Raw genomic sequence first — 23,222 nt, forward strand, 5'->3', positions numbered from 1 at the left:
CCATATAGTTTCACATATACTGTTTCTTCACAGAAGTCCTCACATGGCTGGCAACCACCCAGGTAATCACTGCATGGTCACTCTCACCAACTGGAGGGAGATTTGACACCTCATTCATAATGATTCTCTGATGAGATGATCAAATTCATGACCCTCATCCTCCCATGTCCTCTGTTACATACTCTCTGAGATGGTTATCCCTCAAAAAATTAATTTTCTTTACTTCCAGTTGCTATCGTATCATCCCAGTCTATATTGGCATAATTGAAATTACCCATAATGATCACCCTTTTCTTATTGCTTGGCTAATTTTCTTGTGAATTTCATGGTCATTACCCTGTACTAGCTATAGCAATATCCCACTAAGTATTTCATTCTGTTCACCTCTATCCATACAAGGTAGAGATGCAAGGGGAGAATGCATCATACCCTTCTATCTCTCTTCCTATCAGGATGTCAACCTCATCCAACCATGTCTTACTTATTCCAACAATTTTTGGGTGAATGAACTCAATCAATGCAATCATTTTATTTCCCTTCCTTGTTTCTTACACTACTAGCATTCGTAAACAATTCGTAAATGTTCTTTTTCTTTTCCAGAACCTTCTTCAAATCCAACTGTTCTCCCTACATCCCAGGCAATCCCATTCTCTTCTTGTCTACACACACACTTCCTCTTTGAGCATCAGCCTTTCCCACACTGTGTTCCCCCTTTCACCCTGAGTCTTCCCGTTTCCCTGTTTGTCTTGAACACTTGTTCTCTCATTCTCTACACTCATGATAACTACTTATTCATTCATAAGTACCTTCAATCTCTTCTTCCTTATTCTCTCTCACTCTCTTTCACATCACTTCCTACTTGCTCAGATTCATTCTCCGCCCTCATTACTCTCCCTTCCAGCAGTAGTCTCTCCAAATGACTCACACTAAAACCATTCAAATGAAGGCCATCACTCTTATACAGTTCAATTCATCCTTTAAACTCATTCCATGCATTAACAAACTGTATATCATTCTCTACACACATTTCTGCTAACATGTCATTCATGATCCTTGTTCTCCACCTCATTTCATCATTGTCATGCTTAGGCAACACACTTAACTACCTTTCATATCACATTATATTTGTATGAAATTCAAAAGTACAAGATTCCCAATTCTACATATAAATAAACAGTAGAAATGTTGCTTTCTACTCATTGTGAGAGTAGTACATATTAACCAGATGTTATACTAAATTAATGATTCCCCCCCCCCCTTAAACATCTTAGGTTGATTAATAATGCATCAATGGAACTTTTTATAAATGCATTTGTGACATGGTATTTCTAGCCGTTTTTTTTTTTTTTTTTGTGTGTGTGTATGTATTCTTTGTTTGTATTCTTTTATAGTGAATTCTCACTATAATGAACTACCAAAAAGTTTTCAGCCAAAACTCCAAGGCATCAAATGATGCTAGAAATTGACTATAGCAAATTATCCACTAGAACAAACTCTTCATTAGGTCCCTGTGAGTTCACTATTGTAAGGGTCAACTATACTGCATTTTTTTTATATGGGGTCCCCACCTCTTTCTCCCCCATTTCTTTAGGAGCAGGTTGAGCCCTCCTAGCAAGATATCAAGTATATATATATCTTATGATTGTAAGTCCATTTATGCTCATGGGACTGGTTTTCCTGTTCTGAGGGACGAAAAATCCAAGTTTCCAAGTGAAAAAAAAACCCTCTACTTCTGTATAAGATTGGCTAACTCACCTTTAGTCAAAAAAGACCAAATAAAGGTTCTTCATGTCATGGACAGGAATTGAAACCAGGTCTTTCTGACCAAAGGGCTTCGTCTATACTGACTGAGCTATGGAGGCTCAACTATACTGCATAATGGAAGGTAAGAGTCACAGCTTAATGTGATGTTATTGTTAGGTAACATCACATTAAGCTATGTTGAATTAATTTAAAGCAAAATATGAGAGAAATAATAACAATGAATATTATTATGTAGAATGACATTATTTGATGAATCCTCAAAACTTTCCCAGAATTAGATAATGATGATAATTTTTTGCATCCTTTCAACTCATCTGCTATCAACTCTACAGTTAAAAAGGAACTATTTTTACTGTACAGATTCAAATATTTAAAATCTATCACTGGTTATACAATGCTTTTGCTAATTTTAGTTCTCTCATTCACAGGGGTTGGAGATTTTAGTCTATGGGAATTTTCTGGCCATGAACCTTATTTTGTGTTTTATGATCATTTTATTGGCAATACCAACTGTGTTCATATTATAACATTCAAGTTAAGTGATCCATATGATGTTCAAGTTCAACAGGTTTTATTCTGGTTTACGTTTCTGCAATCAAGAATACCCCCTCAGGAACCTTTAGGTATGATTTTTCCTCTTTAACTTGTTTTTTAAATACATATTATATAAAGAACTTTTATTATTATTATTATTATTATTATTATTATCATCATCACTAATAGCTAACACTCTATCTCTTAATGGATACCCTTCTAACGTTTTAAACAAATGGCTATTTAAAGACAACCACCAACAATGTGTTACAGTGCACCAATATGTGTCCACAGCTGTCATTCCATATATTAATTCAGTTTCCACAAAATTGGCCAGAATGTTAAAAGCTCATAACATCAGAGTGGTTTTTAAACCAACTACCATGATCAGACAAATCTTAAGATCACCCAAAGATGAGGTACCTTTCTTCAAATGTCCTGGAGTATATGAAATTCCATGCACGTGTGGCCTTTCTTACATTGGTCAGACTTCTAGAAGTTTTGAAATAAGACAGAAGGAACATGTGGGGGATGTCAATCATAATAGAATCATCACATCTGGTTTAGCTCATCATTTCTCAACATCAAATCACGTTATAGATTGGAAAAACAGTTCTATGCCTTACATCGAGAATGACTACAGACACAGAACTTTAAAAGAAGCAGCTGTGGTACTACGCACAGGCAATAATTTAAATAGAAATCAAGGTATTATTCTTAAAGACATATGGAAAAATCTCATAATCTCTCTCTCAGTCCAACAGAACTACAATATGCAAAAAACTACACAACACGTGGTCATGTACCGGATTCTGACTGAAGCATTCGAACACATGCACGCCATCAAACACGAATGATCAAATGTAACGGCCTAACAGTTACTAAAGTGTATGTTTTTAAATGTAACTTAATGCATTTGTTTTCGCACCAGTTCAGCCTTGAAAATGCTAGACAGTGACTAGTGAAACTTGTTGGCTCTTTGTATATTTTATCATTTATCTTCTGGTCTTTTAATAATAAAAGTTCTTTATTTTAATACATCAGACCAAATATGTACAATTTAAGTTTACATATTATATATTTATATTTCATTGCATATTATAACAAAATAGTAGATTCAAGTATTTCGTGCATATTAACATTTAAAGGCTATTTAGCTGTTTCACTGCCTGAGAAAATTCAGGCCAGCCAATCTCTCTTTGATGACTTTTTTAATAATTTAAATTAAAAAATAACCACGCATCTTAAGAGAATGTTCCAGGGAAATGACAGTAGCATTGGCATGCTTGTTTAATAAGAGTCTTATAACAGCACAGGTTCCAAGGGAGTAGAAAGAAGGTAAAATAGTTCCACTGCATGAAGGTGGTGATAAGGCTGTGGCTTTCAATTATAGGTCAACTTGTATATCTGGAGTTGTTAAAGGTACTAGAGAAATGGTTGAGAAGTAGGATACAGAATTGGGTTGTAAACAGTAGTATTCTTTGTGGTTATCAGCATGGGTTTGTTAAGGGGAGATCGTGTTTTACTAACTTACTTATGTACTATAACAAGGTGACAGATACCTTGGACAGTGGGGGGGGGGGGGATACATGTACAGTGGTGTACTTGGATTTTACAAAAGTATTGATAGACTCCCATATGACAAACTATTAACTTAATTGAAACAGATGGGATTGGATAACAGACTTCTGAGTTGGATCAGTGGCTGGCTGTCAGATAGGTGTCAGAAAGTTGTATATGGCGGTGCGGTGTCCCATAAAAGGAAGGTCAGTAGTGGTGTACCCCACAGGGGGTCAGTTTTGGGACCAATTTGTATATTAATGATATTGGGATGGGTTTAACTAATAAATGCAGCTATTTGCAGACGATGCAAAATTGGGGAGAGCAATGCAGTGTCAAGTAGATGTTATGGTCTTGCAGGAGAACTTGAATAGATTGCATGAATAGGCAGGTAAGTGGAACTGTCAGTTCAATGTTGCAAAGTGTAAGGTTTTGAAATTTGGTAAGCAATGATGGGATGCAAAGCATACACTTGGTGGTACAGGAAATGAAAGATCTGGGAGTGATGATGGGCAAGGATGATGGACAAGAGCCTTCATCAGACATATGAATTATCATGCAGGTGGCTGAGATTTGGTCGCCAGGATTTGAAGGGAATAAATTAACTGTGGAAAGGGTACAAAGGCGGATAACAAAGATGGTTTCAGGACTGTACAATGTTAGTTATGAGGATCGGCTGAGGGAATGTGGACTGCAGAGTTTGGTGGATAGAAGAAGGAGAGGTGATATGATCGAGACTTTTAAACTGTTGAGAGATGGTTACAGGGTCGACACTGGGGAGTTCTTTCGCTTGGTTGAACAGTGGGAAGGAGTGATGACAAGCGGCCATCCCTAGAAGTTACGAAAGGAAACCGTGAGCAAGAGGGTGAGGAGTGGTTTCTTTGCATGGAGGGTGGTTGAACCATGGAATGCCTTGCCTAATGGAGTGGCGAGAGTGAGAATGGTCAATGAGTTTAAGGAGTGGTATGATAGACTTTGTGTTTCTTGGGGGGGGGGGACCTTCCCTCGACGAGTCTTCATAGATTTGTGTTTCTTAGGAAGGACCTCCCACGATGAGTCTTTTGACTCCATGGAGGCCTGGATAATAATAATAAAATAATAATATGTTTGCCAGTTTTCATGATGATTCTCATCACCATGAAAACCCAGCGATGTTGGAAAGGGTTCAGAGAAGATTCACAAAGGTGGTCAGTGGTCTTCGGAATGTGGAGTACAAGGACAAATTGAGAGAATGTAAGGTGCAAAGTCTCGTGAATAGGAGAAAGGGGTGAGGGGAGGTAATATGATTGAATCATATAAGCTAGTCAAGGGGTTGTTATCAGGGTTTGACATGAAAGTGATTTCTCATAGAATGGGAAAGGGGGATAGAACAAGAGGCCATCATCAAAAACTGTATAAAGAGGGTGTGAGCAGAGGAGTGAGGAACAGGTTCTTTGCAGGAAGAGTAGTTAGTGAGTGGAATGCATTGCCTGAGTGTATTGTGAATGTAGATACATTGAATCAGTTTAGGGCATGGTTAGATGAGCATTGTGTGCAATGGTGTGTACCTCCCCGGAGGTCAGATGTTAATAATAATAATAAGAACATTCAGAACTTTACACTATTTGTTTTCATTTCAAGGTTAACCAAAATTGTGACACATAATTATGTTTTACTGAAGATCTTTCTCAATATTTTTATACAATAGTGAATGTTCTGTATCACTTCCATCATCCTTTCAAAATTTGGCTATTGTATGATATTTTTTGAAACAGGGATATGCACACATACACACACTCTTAGGGCAACACCACATTTGTGATACATATCTGCTCTCCACCTCCCTCTCTTTCTTCTCAATTGAGGTGTTCGAACACACATGGCAATGCGAGTTTTTTTGTTTCAAAAAGAATCAGGGTTGGGAAGTGTCTTTCATTCAATCTGAGGGGATTGACCATTTTGCATAGTGTCTAGAATTTAGAATCATTATGAGGTGAAAAACAGAAACCTTTTTTGTACTGCTTCAAGGCTTCATGAAAATATTCAGCACAACTACTTATCATGAATAACGTATCATCTGCTTGTTTTATTCTTAATGCATTCTATTACACAATCAAGCTGCATTATTAGCTAATTGGTCTGTCTCTTTTGATGATTTCATTTAATTTTTATGGCCTGTGGTCAGCATGCACACTTGGCTACTTTTACTATCCCTGGAAAGTCCTGGACTATGTGCCACATTGACTTGGGGATTTCTTCTGATACGTGCAAAATTACAAATATTTTCTTCCTGATAGCAGATTAATAAGACAGAAGTGCTTGAATTTAACTGAACTATATTCATAATAGGTGTCATCACATGCTCACGAAATTCAAATGTTTAAATGCTTTTACAGAGATTTTCTAAAAGCAAAAATGTGTTCAAAAATATTCAAGTTCAGCTAGAATGCCATTTTTAGACTTCTCAAGAAAAGTCACGAGTTTTCTCACAAAAATTAAAACTTAAATAGGAGACATTCAGACACTGGTAGTTATCAGCAGTATGCAACTGCCTTTAAAAAAATGTAATATGTTAGCCCACTTGATCATGATAATAGCTACAGCCTTTTTTTGGGAACATTTCTCATTAATTTATGAAAGCAAGCAGTTTGTATTTTACAACTTCCTCCTGCTTCTTCTCTTCCCCCACATGCTTTAGTGCACTCCTCTCCACATTAAAAGAATCACATTCAGTAGTCAATCAACCATGGCCAGCACTTACACCCATCTTCAAAGAATATAAAACTACAAGGATGGTCTGTCTGAAAAGTTCTTGATTTAACAATGAAAAAATGAATTTGAAATATAATTTGAAAATTATTTTTATTTTTCATCATAATCTCCCTTAAGACTAATACATTTATTCCAGTGATGCTCCAGCGCACCATTATCCCGTCCCTGTAGTGATTCTCGGTAAGATCTGCAAAATACTCCTCTATAGCTGCAATTACCTCTTGATTCGAAGAAAAACGCTGACCAGTGAGAAAGTGTTTTAGTTTTTGGGAAGAAATAGAAGTCAGAAGGAGCCAAATCTAGGGAATAGGGTGGATGTTCCAACAATTCATAGTGCAGATCCCTTAATTTTCCCATTGCCAAAACACCTTTGTGGACAGGTGCATTGTCCTGATGAAAGATGATTTCTTTCTTTCTTCTTTCTTGCTTCTGGGTCTTTTTTCACGAATTTTTTCGTCTAGTTCTGTTTAAAATATCGGAATAATATTCCATGGTTATTGTTTTACCCTTTTCAAGATAATTAATAAACAAAATGCCTTTAGCATTACAAAACGGTTGCCATAACCTTTCCTGCTGATGGAACTGACTCTGTTCTTCTTTGGCACTGAACAACCAGCTTCTGTCCACTGTTTTGACTGCTGTGTAATGGTGAATTCAAGTCTCATCCATAGTAATAAATAGATGCACAAAATCAGTTTTATGTCTTGTTAAAATGCTCCAAGTACTGTTCAGAGATTTTCATGTGAGTGCATTTTGATCTGCTGTGAGCAAGCTTGGCACCCATCTTGCGTAAAGCTTTTTCATTTGCAATTCTTCATGCAAAATATATCCTACACGTTCTTTTGAAATGCCTATAGTCTCAGCAATTTTACACACTTTGACTCGCTGGTCATCCAATACCATATTGTGCACCTGATCGATGATTTCTGGTGTTGTTACACTTTATGGATGTCCTTCACATGGTTCATCTTCATGGCCATACCAGCCTTGAAGTTTAAACTCAGCAGCCCATTTCTTAATTGTCGAAAACGAAGGAGAAGAGTGCCCATAAACTTTTATGAACTTCGAATGAATTTCTTTTGGCATTAACCCGGTGTTAGTAAGGTGGGGTGTCATATACCCCAAAGATTTTAAATTGACTATAACTTTTTAACAATGCATGGCAGTGAGTCATGCCTCAGTATAGCTTTCCCCTCCCGTAACCTGCTATTCGATGCCATAGATGACAGGCTGTTGCGCACAAGCAAATTTAGTGTGGGACTCCACCTTACCACTTTTGTTACATTTTCCCACCTTACTAATGCCGGGCTAAACCTTCTTTTACAAAGAATTTTATAACCATACGATACTCAATTTTATCCATTTCAAGCGATGCAGACAACACTTTTGACTCAGACAGCTATATAAAACAAACTACTCAATAGAATGACTTGCAATTTCACATGGATGCTAATGACAGATGTTCCAACTTAGAAAAAAAAAAATCTTGCCGATAGTGTTGCCATCTATGGTTGAGGTTGAGAACTTTTCAGAGCACCCTCGTATTAAAAGGGAATGCTATCATAAGTTTAAAGCCATGGTGCTGATAACATCTTCAGAAGCATATATATGCACTGTATACAATAATATAGGCTTACATATTTGATATCTGGTAAACTAATAAGGAGACGTGTACCAACTTCAAGTGCCTACCTTCTGGTGGAGGAATATTGTTTAATAAGGAGAACTTATTGAGCAATGAGAAATCAACTTCATATTCTGTTAAACAATACCTAAAGGTCGAGAATTCTCTTCCTATATGATTAGGAATCCCAGATACATTGGAAAAAAATACGGGACACTTATGACTGAGGGTGACTAATTTTGAAGCGTCAATCAGGATAGATATATAATTTGCTTTCTCCATTTCCAGTTTGAATTGCTTGATTGCAAATGGAGCCAAAACATTTATAATTAACGCTTGTGTTTTTGTTTGCCCACACGAAAATTTTCTATCATAATCATATAACTTACGTATTATTTTAGATGTACAATCCATTGATCAAAAACTGTGGTTGTGAAAACACATGTGAAAGTTGCTTTTTCTGCAGCAAGATTCTTTTCCACTTCCCCCCATCTCTTTCTTGGTAAAGAAATCGCTGACTTTTGCACTTGTACTAGCTTGAGATGCAGATTTATGTCTTTTCGTATCAATGTGCTGGGTAATGTCGGACTTTCTGCCATGCCGACGCTAAACAAGCCACCACAAACCATACACTCCGCTTTATCTGTCTCGCCCAGTTTAGTAGATTTTTTTAAAAAACAGAAATTGAGTTTTTAAAGCATCTGTATAATCACACTTCCTTTTCAGCATTTTCAACGTTCAACAGGGCCACAGGAGAATTGAAAAACCATACATTTTAACAGTAGCCATACAGTAATTAATACTCTGCAAGCACCAACCTGTTTCTCTCGGAGCAAGGTTCTAAAAGGGCATGGGCAAAGCAGACCATTCCGTGCTATTTAAAGCTGTGCCAATATCATGGCACATGCCAAAATGTCAATGCACGTGCGCACTGTTCTAATGAACTTATCATTGTTGCGGTGTTGCCATCACTCGCCTTGAGAAAATAACGACGCGTCTACAGTTCTCTGTATTGACGGAGTGCGATGTTTGTAATAGAATAGAAATTGTAACTCGTCGATTTTGTTATTCAGTCTTGAACTCTAAAATACAGGACAAAAAAGTTGTCTCAGAGGTTTTCTCGAGACAACGGGATGCATTAGCCAAAAACGGGACAATCCCGTATTTTACGGGATTTCAGGGATCCCTATATATGATAAAAGCATAAAATGGCCTTGTTAAAATACGTTGTTGGAGATAAAAATGTCATCTTAATCTACACTGAAGTATGCAACAATTGTGAAACAGCTATCATCATTCCAAATCTGACTTTGAAAGAGTTAAATGTTGAAAACAGAACCCAAATCACTTCATCATCTTTCATGAGAAAGATCAGAAAAATCTTGAATATCCTTTACTTTAGATGCCCAGAAAGTCTTCTGTTCCTGCTGGTATTTCCCAGTTATATTCATAAGTAGTGCTCAAGAACTAACAATTAAATTAACTTCCTATATGTTTCTATACCCTTTTATGTTTGGCTCACATAGAACCTCTGTAGTTCAGTCAGTATAGACAAAGCCCTTTGTTCGGAAAGACCTGGATTCGATTCCCGTCCATGATGTGAGAAACCTTTATCTGGTCTCTTTTGACTAAAGGTGAGTTAGCTGTTCTTACACAGAGGTAGAGGGTTTTTTCACCTGGAAACTTGGGTTTTTCATCAGAACAGATAAACGGCTCCATGAACACATAGAGATCTATAGTAATAAAATACATACTTAATTGCTCATTAAGAGGGCTCGACCCCTCCTAAGGGATGGGGGAGGAATTCCATATGAAATAAATAAATTTTGGCTTACATCTGTCTCCTTCACCCTTCACATGGATGAACCTGTATTCATCCCATTTCAAAAATAAAAAAAAACTGTTCTCAGTCCTTTGTCCTTATCTGAGTCCTCTGAAATAATGGAGAAGTAATTCATCGATTGCCAATGTGGATTCTGCCATCTACCATCCTAGCTGCATAGCAGATCTCATACCTTACATCAGCCATATGTGCCATGGAAAAAAAACCTTGGGGAAATCTGTACTATTGAATTTGAAAGTTCATTTGATTGGATATGGCATAGCAAGCTGTTCAGCAAATTGCCATTATAAGGTGTGTCTTACATCTTTTTTAATTGGGTAGTCATTTTGCTTCTGAATATATTTGGTGTGTCATGGACAGCTTCCACTTTTCATATTTTCTATGAATGTATGACTGCCCTGAGGCTCTGTTCTGTTGGCTACTCTTCTTTTTTGGTATACTTTACATACATATTTCACCCACACAGAAAAGGTTGCAAACCTATATCAGATCAGCACCATATGTGAACGTTAGGACAAGAAGTTGATGTATTCTTGAACAACTGGAGGTAATTTTTGAAGATAGTATAAGATGGATGTTTTCCAAAGAAGAGAATTAGATTGGGTGAAAGAGAAGTTAGTTCAGTTGGTTTCCAGCTGGACAATGTTGGCTGCCAACTGCTTATGTTCTCACAGCCTTAGAAGAAAGCAAAAGAATAATGGTTCAACAAAACATTGTCATGAAAATAGCTGTAGAAAAGGCATAAAGCAGAAACAGAATAGCTGTGAAAGAGTAATTAGAATGATCTATTAGAAAGGAAATCATAAGTTAATAGGATTGCTCTCTTTTGGATAGCATCACTAACTCAAATGTTGAGAGTTTATTTTTCACTTGGTTAGACTATAATAAGTTTAGTTTAATCCTTTATCCAAGTGTGAGCAAACAAAGTTTGCGCCTGAAAGTATCTTCAGGACTGGGGTAAGGTAGTGCAACACCAGGCAACTCGTTGCAAAGGTGAAGAAAGCTCTCATCACTCCTATCTCAGTATCTCCCATAATGCAAAGCACATCTCTCCTTGCAGATATGTGTAATGCTATGCATTAAGGCAAGGGCCACTACCCATACTGGTTTTGACCTTTATTGAGGTCTCGGAGCCAGGCTCAGTAGTGGAGATACAAAGGCAGAAGCAATGAGAGGTCATCTTAACCTGTAGGAGTTGCCAAAGGGTGTGCAACCTTATTATTAAATTACTCCAGATCCAGAGAAAGACGTTGAGAGTTTATTTTTCTTGGTTAGACTATAATAAGTTTAGTTTAATCCTTTATCCAAGTGTGTGCAAACAAAATTTGTGCCTGAAAGTATCTTCAGGACTGGGGTAAGGTAGTGCAACACCATCACCCTTGCCTTAATACATAGCATTACACATATCCACAAGGAGATGTGCTTTGCATTATGGGAGATACTGAGATAGGAGTGATGAGAGCTTTCTCCACCTTTGCAACGAGTCGCCTGGTGTTGCACTACTTTACCCCAGTCCTGAAGATACTTTCAGGCACAAACTTTGTTTGCTCACACTTGGATAAAGGATTAAACTAAACTTATTACTAACTCAAATGTTGAGCAGTATTCCAAGGTTGGACAGATTTGACATTAATATAGTATTAGCAGTTGGATAAGTGAGAAGTAATGACCTGAGTGGAGGAGGACACCATTTCCTCTTTTTTTTTTGAATGTTCTGAATATAGGCTTTTCCATGCTATAAGTTAGCTTCTAGAGAAATAAGTAAAAAAGATGATATAGGATAGATTTTTATCCTGGAGGAGAGGACAAGTTTTTAGCACAATAGGAGGGATACCATTAGAACATACCCGAAGACTTGTTAATATTCAAGTTTCTTCTGATTTCTCTGTGTTGAAAGAATAGAGTAGGCGTGGAGTAAGCTGTTCTTGATAATTTGCCATGATCATCTGTTTGGGAATCAGAGGAGAAGAATGATGACAGGAGATTTCACTAATCTTTGGTTAATGTTATAATGGTACTTGAGATGAGTGAGAGCTAAGAGCATGAAAGGAAGAAGATATACAAAATGGCATTTTCATAATCAGATTTGGATTTGTTAATGGATTTTTTGCAGCTGTTATGAGCTATGGTGTAGAGCAGGGGTGGCCAACGTTTTATGTTCTATGCGCCAGTTTTTTCACGTATGAGTTCAGATCCGCCATACAACTCTTGTTTCCTTGAAAACTCCCTTAAAAGTATGTTAATGTAGATCTGATATATTTACTTGTATTTACTAGAATCTACTTATAGATTTTCTAGGCATGATTTTTTTTTTTTTTTTTTTACTTTTTTTTTTTTACTTTCTCAAATATGTCTGATTCTCTTGTTTTTCTATGAAGCAATTCAAGACTGATCAGTTCTTCAAAAATATTCAAGTTATCATCAATTCCTCTTATAAAACTGCTTAACTAGGCTACATCACATACACTATCTACCAATAATTGTCTGGACACCCCTGTTATTTCAAGTTATGGAACATTCCAGATTTGTTAATAACATAAAAACCAGCGTACAGATAGTAGGAAGCACTATATTGTTAAATAATGCAATACCATATATATGATGCAATGAGCTGTTTTAAGATGTTATTTTTTAATATAATTATTTTATTTAAGCCAAATGTATCTTTCTAGTTTCATTTTTTGAGTACTATTGTATATGTGTGGGTGTCTGTGTGTTAATTCCACATGTAAGAGGTTATTATTGTTATATTATTATTGTACATGCATTTCCATGCAGTCCAAAGACTCATCGCAGGAGGCCCAAACTGTCCACACAATCTATCATACACCTCCTTGAATATATATTAAGAGAAAAGCACTCACAACTGACTCTGACAACCCATTCCATTCATTCACAACTCCCCAAGCAAAAAATCTAGTCCTCACTTCTCCACTAACCACACTTTTACTCAACTTCCAGGGATGACTTCTTCTATCCCTCTAGCCAAGTGCTGAAACATTTCACCTGCATCAATCCTATAAAAATCTTTACATAACTTAAATGTTTCTATTATATCCCCTCTTTTGTGCCTATCAACCCTCCTCTGAATCCTCTCCATCACTTCCTCATCCCCAATAAACATGTGAAACCAGACCTGAGCACGGTAATCCAGATGTGGATGTATCAAGCCCTTATAAAGAGGAATAACAACTTCCTTATCTCTGTTCTCTAGCTTCATCTATTTCCCGGAGTACAGTTCCATCAATATGGTGCACAGCTTGTAATCTGTTTATTCCAAAATGCATAATTTTGCATTCTCCACATTAAACTGATACTCTTTATGTTTTGTTCATACTGACAGCCTATTTAAATCATCCTGCAAGCTCTCCACATCACTTTGATTCACTATTATTCCACCTACTTTTGCATCATCAGCAAACAACTGAATATTTCCTTTCAGGTTATTTCTTGTATCATTTATTTACAAATTAAAAAGTAGTGGTCCTAGCACTGAATCTTGAGGCACACTACTTTCCATTTCTTCATATACCACTCTCTGACATCTGCCCAGCTACCACCCTCTTATCCACATAACCAATGTAATATCCATCCTCTTTTTTTCTAATTTGCATAACCGAATTTCATATGGTATTCAGTCAAATGCCTTTGCAAAATTCAATCATCATATCAGCTGTCACGCTATTATAAAAGATAGTAAATTACTACTAAGGTATCACTGACCCTTCACAAAGCCTTATTATTATTATTATTATTATTCAGGTCTCCAAGGAGTCAAAAGACTCATCACAGGAGGTCACTCCTAGGAAACACAGGTCTATCAAGACTCATCATGGGAGGTCCCTCCTAGGAAACACAAAGTCTATCATACCACTCCTTAAACTCATTGACCGTTCTCGCTCTCACCACTCTATCAGGCAATGCATTCCATGGTTCAACCACCCTCCATGCAAAGAAACCACTCCTCACCCTCTTGCTCACAGTTTCCTTTCGTAACTTCCCCTTGTCATCACTCCTTCCTGCTGTTCAACCAAGCAAAAGAACTCCCAGTGTCAACCCTTTAACCACCTCTCAACAGTTTAAAAGTCTCAATCATATCACCTCTCCTTCTTCTATTCACCAAACTCTGCAATCCACATTCCCTCAGCCGATCCTCATAACTAACATTGTACATCCTGAAACTGTCTTTGTTATCTCTTGTATCTATTTCCTGGAGTACAGTTCCATCAATATGGTGCACAGCTTGTAATCTGTTTATTCTAAAATGCATAATTTTGCATTCTCCACATTAAACTGACACTCTTTATGTTTTGTTCATACTGACAGCCTATTTCAGGCCTGCACAACTTGATTGTCTTTGAGGGCTAAACCTAATGTTAAATTGTGAATGAAGATATTTATAATTAATAATACTTCATTCATAATTAACATGATCTACCATATCATAAGCAGGACTTAATTACATTTATTTTGTTGGTCTCTTGCTTATAAAATGTTATTCATGTAATTCCTTTTGAGTTTTGTTAATTAATTTTATTTATGTAATTTTAGGGTATATCATAGACATGAAAAGACTCTGTATTAAAGTGTCATTTATTTTATTTGCTTTATTCCTTTAATAATAATATAAGAAACTGTGATGTATGTAATTTTAATATATCCAGAAGATTCCTTGTGATATCATTTGATTGGTTGTTGTGAGAAATCATGCAAATTTTTCCTGGCGCATGTTGGAGCATGAACTACTATATACCAAGGGAAAAGCAAGTTTGATGTGAGCTAAATCAGTGAGAACCAGTTACTGGCAGGAAAAAGGAACGAGTGGACATGAAAACGAAAGTAAAAAAGAGAAACGAGTGGGGGGGGGTATGGAGAACGGTAGCTAGAGATTGAAGGGGGATTTTGACGTGCCGAAAATGGAATAGAAAGGACTGGGAATCCACTTGGCATTTTAACTTACCTTTTTTGGAGTTGGATTTCTACCAAAACTTCCTAACGCCTAGCAGTGGAAAAGTGCAGGACATAGGATAATACATATAAGAAAAGGTTATATTCTCCCGAGTCTATAAATCAATCGTGGAAATAGAAGATTCTTTTAAGTTTCTGTTACTACAAAGCAAAAGTCAGCAAGGACTTTAAAGATGTTGTTCAATCTCCTTATGGTATGATGAAGCTATATCCTGTTAAGATTACCTTTACTATACTTAGTGAAAAGTAACGAAAATTAATTCCGCCGAAAGTAATTTATTCCTAGTTGCTGTATTCAGCGAGTCAAGATTGAATGTGTGATATGCTAAGACTTTTCCCTCTTCAAGTGACAAATGCTATATTATTGAATTAAGTGTTCATTGACTGAACGAGAATAGTGAGAAGCCTATTTGTTGTAATTCAGGAATCTTGAACTTACAAGAACTAATTTTGATTAACTGAGCTTAGAGAATTACAAATGAATGTCTGATGGTTCATGAGTTGTATTCTTTCTGAATATCTTAAACTGATTTGATATTTAAAATGTTTTGAGATGTAACCTTGGTCAGAGTGAAGTTTGTGATAGAAGTTCTTTGTAACAAGAAGAATAAGATCTGTTAATATAGTTTTTAATTATAAATTTTAAGCTCAGCTGAGTAGTGTGTAAAAACTCGATGTTACGAAAATTAATAAAATCTCTAGTACATCGATTTTTACTGTAGGAACACGCCTTAAAAACCTTGTATATAATGTATCTATGTTTTGTATGTTTAAACTTTGTATAAAGATCAAAATAATCCCAAAGGGAATTAACTCGCTCATTGTTTAAGAGCAGACGTAGGATGTTTGAAACCAAGAGTAGTGTCTGTAAGTCAGCAGTTCCTTCTGAAACGTATTTACGAGTCCTGTAGCAGGTGACCTTCAAGGTCAGTATTGAAAAGGGGCGGGCTCCATCAGTCAGAAAGTCCAGTAGCCCACGTAGCCGGATTAAGGACATCAAAGGGAAAGAATAGGATTTTGTCGGCGAAAGTTCGAGAACCACCAGTCACGTGCTGTTGTGCGGGGTTCTCGTAACTACACGCAAGACATGTACAGGGACATTTGGGGTCCAATAAACTTAAACCAAAGTGCAGGGGTATTGAGAATATAAGGCGTGGAATTTTGTTGAGAATGGCTTCCTGTTTTCATCTTGCGTGATCTGCCCACAAGAGGTCGAGAAGGAGAGGTGTCAGTTAGTTCTGGAGGGGAGAGATGGGAGTCCATCCACGAAAGAAGTTTCCAGTCCGAAGCCAAGGATAAACCGGAGGTTGCAGTCTAAGGAGAAATCTTGCCGTATTGGTTCAAGCCTTGCCACTCTGTTTGAGTATGTGCATGCCCACCAACCTATGCAGTTCCCCGCCAGTCAGTTAAAGATGCCGAAGGAAACCTATCCAGTATCCTGATGGCTGATGCGATCCCTCGATAGTGCCCTGTGACTCCCATCAAGGAAAAGAAGAAAACACGGAACGGAGAAGAAACCCGTGTAGCCCCGGAAAAGAAAAGGAAAAGAAACAAGGAGGGAAGGCATATGCAAGACGGTCAGAGACCCACATGAGTCTGAATGTTAATTATTTTATGTTTGTGATTTAAGAGAATTCCCCTCAAGGAACTACTGAACTATTTAATATAGAAAAATAGTGGTTTAAGGTACATGAAACGCTCGTAGATTTGTGTAAAAATTATTATTGAGTTTAATGTAAATGTAGTTAATTTCCCTAAGAAAGATTGGGCTAATTAAGATTTTTTTTATTAATGTGTGTTAATTAATTGCTTATTATCGCATCATAGAGCTGTTTTAATTAAAGGGAATGAAATATGCCAATGTGATTACCAGTCAATTAACTAAGTCTTTAAGATGAGAATCTAAGAGTCATATAATGTGTGTGTGTGGTGCATGGTTGATGACTAATTGCGATTGTTAATGTACACCTAGAAATTTCATGTTCTGTGTGAATGACATTTAGTATTTGTGATGTAGAATGTATTATCTGAGATTTTAATTAGGGAAGAAAATAAGAGAATTCACTAAGTAATGTGTGTTAATTTAATTGCTTATTATCACATCAAAGAGCTGTTCTAATCAAAGGAAATAAAATATACCAATGTGATTATTAATCAATTAACTAAGTCTTTAAGTTGAGAATCTAAGAGTCATATAATGTGTGTGTGTGTGTGTGGTGCATGGTTGATGACTAATTACGATTGTTAATGCACACCTAGAAATTTCTTGTTCTGTGTGAATAATATTTAGTATTTGTGATATAGAATGCATTATCTGAGATTTAACTAGAGAAAAAAAATAAGAGAGTTCACTAATTATTACATTTGAGTAATTATTCAAGATCAATGAATTTCTTGTATGAATGAAGATTTGACTTCATGTATTGAAAAATGTTTATATACTAATGTTTATATATTAGTACATAATGGTTTGGTCTCATTTTTTTTGTCTTTTGCAATGCACTGATTCAAAAAAAAATAAACTCGGATCTGTAAAGTGGGAGCCCAAAGGTTAATAGAGTCCTTTCTGAGATAAATAGAGAGTTATAGGGCCAGGACTGCAAAGCAAATTGATAACTTGGGGATGATAAAGAGATTTTGTTGTGAAAGATTTAATAACCTACTGGAAGTACTATATTTCTTGCACCGTATCGAGGCATGGATGCGCAGTCATAAATCTAAATAAATATTTCCATTGCTCTCGGGTAGAAGGAGTATAGAATACAGAAGGTAGGAATCTAGAGTATAAAAGGGGGAAACGTATAAAATTAAGTGACGATATATTACACTGATGCAGCATCACCTGGATATATATATATATATAAGTAAAGCATCTCAGGATATATAAGTAAAGGAAACCGAAACGTTTGCAATGGTGCAGTCGATAAGATAAGATATGAGATTATAAAGAGAAGCCTCCCCCCCCCCTTTTACAAGTGTACTAGTATCTTAATGAGAGTTTTATATTCGTTTAATTGTAATGTCCCTGTTGGAAGATTGTGTTATGATGTAATTATATGTGACACTGCATTAAATGTTTTTCTTTATCTAAGATCAATCTAGAGTTTCCCTGATTTTCATTCACTGAACCGCTCATTAAATATTTCGAACCAGAAGCAGGAGCTTTGCTTAATAGTGAGAATCTCGGCCTAAAATCAGCTTTATAATCTGGTACAGTTGAAGGTTGATTTATCAAAGTTGCTCATGCCATTCAGAACCTAGAGTGGCGCAGTATAATACAAATTTTCTTTATGTTCAGATGATATATCAGCCTACAACTAGTTAAATACTAACAAGAGAGAACTATAAGACGATAAAACTTGATCGATCAGAAGCTACAATCCAACACTAACTTGGACCACCTGACCAAGGGCCAGATCACTTCGGACCTTGAATCTTAGACTAGTCCACTGCAGCTGAACTTAAGTAAATTTGTTAGTAGGTCTACAGTAAATACTAATTAATATGCATATTTAAATTTTTTAGAGAGTTACAATTAAAATTATAATCAAAATTTGAAAAGTTTTTTACTTTGGGTATAATATATGTTAAAGACACCAAGTAATTTTATAACCTTGGTTTTAATCCTTTTTCCCAAGTAAGCAAACAGAGAAGTAAGTCAAGTTTGTGCATGAACGTGGTTCAAGACTTTTGGTTGTGGTGCAACACCAAGGCAACTTGTGGTAAAGATGGATTAAGTTCTGATCACTTTCCTAGTATTTCCCATAAATGTAAAACACATTTCCTAGGAGATGTATGATATTATACATTATGGGTGGGGATCGCTACCCAGACTGGTTTCAACCTTTATTGAGGTCTCATCAGTGAGTAGGCAGACCCTGAAATGCCAAGGTTTAAGTAATACATAGCTTATCAATTTTACTTATGCGAGTTGCCACAAGGTGCTTTGACCTTATTAATTAAGAATCTCTGGATGAGAGAAAGATGCGAAAAGTTTTTTATAAATGGTTGTTTTCGTACACCACAGCAGTTGTCAGTCAGTGTTGCATGGTGATCTGTTCTGTGTGCTGTTGGTCTCGCTTAATAGCTAAGAAAATAGTCCCTCAAATAAACTGTCATTCAGTATTTTGACGATGATAGATTTCCGATTTTCATCTTTGAAATTGTAAGATTTTCCTCATAGCAGGAAAAGGACAAGAGAGCAAGTGTCGCACTAAGATACAAGATCTATGGTGCCATCTCGAATGATGGGTTGATAACTTTTCTTTTTACCATACTGCCCTCATCTTACAATGAAGACAGTATATATATAATATCCTTCTGCATAGTTTATTCAGTTTTTGTTTGCACAATTTGTTTTACTTCCAAAGGTTCTATTATTACTTGGATTACAACAACCGACTAAATCTCGTTTGTGAAATTATCACACAATAATACATGTGATGTCGGGATGATCACGAAGCTCTCGTTGGAACCCTAAAATAACTATATAACATTTTTGGGTCTTTCTTTAAATAAATTTGATGGTCTCACTAAAAGTAATGGCATTAAGCCATTGAAACCAGTACTTAAATAACCCAATATGCTTAGATGAGCACGAAGTAAAAACACATACAAAAAAAGGACGCATTGTATTCTTTGTTTAAGAGGAAATGAGTACGGTCATTTGATATTACACCTAACAACTAAGACTATTACGAGGCCAGTGTAATCATATCTGTTAATAATTGTCTGTCCTAACCGCCTTCTCTGTTTTTTGTTTTTTTTTTTCATTTTTTATGAAAAATCTGAGTTTACGAGAGAAAAAAATTATAAGATTAGCTAACTCATCTTCCTATATTGAAAAGCCCTGATAATTCTTCGAGTTCCAGCTGTCATTTGAACCCAATACTCTTGAACTGAATGTATCACCCTGATACTGACTGAACTACTATCTTTGAGAAACATTTGCTGTGTGATCCAAACTAATGTTACTACCCACAAGGATTCAGTGACATCTAAGTCATATGGTCACACAAATAACTTGTACGACATTTTGTAAAAGTGGGTCATTTGTATGAATTAATATACTTAGTTTGCCTGCAAGCATGATGGGGACAGTTGCCACTTTTTTTTTTCAAAAAAAGCATATTGATTTACATAGATTTAATATTAGTTAGGAATAAAAAAAAAACAGTTATTCCTGTATACCTTATGTAACAACACTTGGAGACTGAGTGGGCAATTCAGTCTCCACTGGTAGCTAATCACAGGTATCACTAATTTAATTAACATGCAGTGAAGAGAACTGATAACAAGTGCTGCCATCTCATAGTCCCTAACCCAAACACAATGTTTTTATAATATCTGAAAACGTGTGGGTTTGCTGTTCGATTTTCTTGAGTTTAAGGGACGAAAAACCAGAGTTCTTAATAAGGTCAAAGCACCTTGTGGCAGCTTGCATAGGTAAAATTGATAAGCTCTGTATTACTTCAAGCTTGGCATTTCAGGGTCTACCTGCTCACTGATGAGACCTCAATAAAGGTTGAAACCAGTCTGGGTAATGACCCCCACCCATAATGTATAACATCATACATCTCCTAGGAGATGTGTTTTACATTTATGGGATATACTAAGGAAAGTGATCAGAACTTAATCCATCTTTACCACGAGTTGCCTTGGTGTTGCACCACCACCACCATAAGTCTTGAACCACGTTCAGGCGCAAACTTGACTTACTTGTCTGTTTGCTTACTTGGGAAAAAATAATTAAAACCTAGGTTATAAAATTACTTGGTATCTTTAAGATAATCAAAATTATTTATAAACAGATATAGCTGCAAAATTTCTCAATAAAAACCACTTAAACATAAACACAAAGTTTACTAGTGATTTCACTGAGAATATCACACTTATTCTCAGTGAAATATCAGTGACGGAATGTCACATTGTGAGATTCAGAATGTCACAATGTGACACATTGCATTTGTTTGTTGCCACTATTTTATCAGTTTGGTATCATGTTTGAAGTGGCCATTCTTAATATGGCCTCTAAAGTGATATCACTTAAAGATGAACACTGTTTGGTTTTGTTCAAGTTCATCACCGAAAATGTTTGTTCACAAGTATATGTGCTAACAAAATACCTGGTAGGCAGTATCCAACAAACTTTTAAATTTATCCTGATCCAGAATAAAATAAAACTCTTGTAAAGTACTCTCCCTATGCTTGACCCGATAGTTTTCAGAACAGTGGAGATCAATAACTTCCCTCTGAAGTTCAACAGCTAGATTTCCTGCTTCAATAGAAAATGGATCCTCAATCACCTTTATGCGGACTTCGTCTTCATTACTCAATTGCATTCTTTTCTGAAACTCCTCACTTAGAAGTGATATGTACTTCTTATATTTTCCACCCACCATTGAATGATATTCTGATGGAATATTCTGTCGACAAGTTAAGAAATGTGACATATCCCTCATAGCAAGTTGATTTTCAAACAAACTTAATTTCATTTTGAATGCTTTTATAAGAGACATTAACTGAAAAAAAAAAACTTATTTTTTCCTTGAAGCTGTAAGTTAAAGTCAGTCAAGTGATACAAAATGTCACACAAGAAAAATAAATCTTGATTCCGTTCTTCATCCATTATTTCTGGGAATTTTTCCATATCTTCTTGAGATTCCAAAAATTCAAATAGTTCATTTTTTAGAGCGACAAATTGTGACAAAACTTTACTGCGGCTCAACCAACGTACATCAGTATGGTATGGTAGATCCCTGTACTCTGTATCATTTTCTTCTAGAAATGCCTGAAACATTCTGTGTTTCAAACCCTGAGCTTGAATATAGTTGACCAGAGCAAATACTACTTGAATCACATGATCAAACTGCAAAACCTGCATGAATTAGACAGTGAAATTTTGTCAATGGTTTACCTGCATACTGTTCAATAAATGTTATAGCACCAACATTTTTTCCACACATAGATGGGGCACCATCAGTGCAAACTGCTACTAAATTTATAATAAAATTAGTTTAATCCTTTATCCAAGTGTGAGCAAACAAAGTTTGCGCCTGAAAGTATCTTCAGGACTGGGATAAGGTGGTACAACACGAGGGAAACTCATTTGCTCCACCTTTGCAACGAGTTTCCCTGGTGTTGTACCACCTTACCCCAGTCCTGAAGATACTTTCAGGCACAAACTTTGTTTGCTCACACTTGGATAAAGGATTAAACTAATTTTATTATACTCTAACCAAGTGGAAAATAAACTTTCAACTGCTACTAAATTCTTGAAATTTATGGATAGTTTTTCGGTTACACTCATCTTTACATTTTCTGCAATCTCCTTTCCTGTTGTTCTTCCTTTCATTGAACACAAACTAGCAAGCTCCTCTGTCACCTCAAAATTCTTATTAACGCCTCTTACATATATTAAAAGCTGTGCAGTATCTTTCATGTCAGTATTTTCATCCATAGCAAGCGAATAATAGACAAATTCATTAGCCAATTTTTACAGGTTATCTTTAAGATCCTTTTAATATCAGCCACCCTGCGCTTGAACAGTCATACGGGACAAACTGATATTTTCAAAATTATTTTTCTTATCAGGACACAATTCGGAAATAGCAATCATCAGAAACTCTTATATCAACTCTCCCTCAGTAAATGATTTGCCAGCACAAACTATTTCTTGTGATATTTTTAAGCTTACCTTGTGGCAACTTCATTTGCAGATGTCACTTTTTTAAAGGCTTGTTACTCATGGCTAAGAACTTTCAATAACTTTGCTTCTTTTATTTACTTTTCACTTGTATCCAACTTTCCAAGGTTAGGATGTTTCGATTCACAATGGTGTCTCAGATTGTACTCTTTCGGCACAACAATAGATTCCTGGCAAACAATGCACACTATTTTGTCCTTAAACAACGTAAAAAAAATATTTGTTTGTCCACTCAGGGTTAAATGCTCGATGTTCCAAATCTATTTTACGCTTTTTACTTAAGCTCATTGTGTCAAGATTGACAATATTAATTATAAAAAACTAATGATGAAAAACTCACAATAATGCAGGTTATGATAACAGTTATGTAATGTAATTGTTATCATAACAGTTATTGCTCCAGCTACAACCAACCACTACACTGCCAAAGCTAGTCAAGGCATGGCCAACTTTGTGTAATACGATTCGTTCTC

General features: G+C 36.1%; 1 protein-coding gene across 1 annotated transcript in view; it reads left to right on the top strand.

Moving 5' to 3' along the window:
• LOC150100659 (death-associated protein kinase 1-like) overlaps positions 1-23,222 on the top strand; it is a 441,829-nt gene that overhangs the window by 266,187 nt on the left and 152,420 nt on the right. Inside the window, exon 13 of the mRNA XM_090401850.1 lies at positions 2,193-2,387. Coding sequence (XP_090257976.1) covers positions 2,193-2,387 — 195 coding nt within the window. The remainder of the gene's footprint in view (positions 1-2,192; positions 2,388-23,222) is intronic.

Source organism: Typopeltis vanoorti, chromosome 12 (assembly GCF_054136105.1).
Source record: "Typopeltis vanoorti isolate ZY-2024b chromosome 12, IOZ_Tvanoo_1.0, whole genome shotgun sequence".
NCBI classification, from domain to species: domain Eukaryota; kingdom Metazoa; phylum Arthropoda; class Arachnida; order Uropygi; family Thelyphonidae; genus Typopeltis; species Typopeltis vanoorti.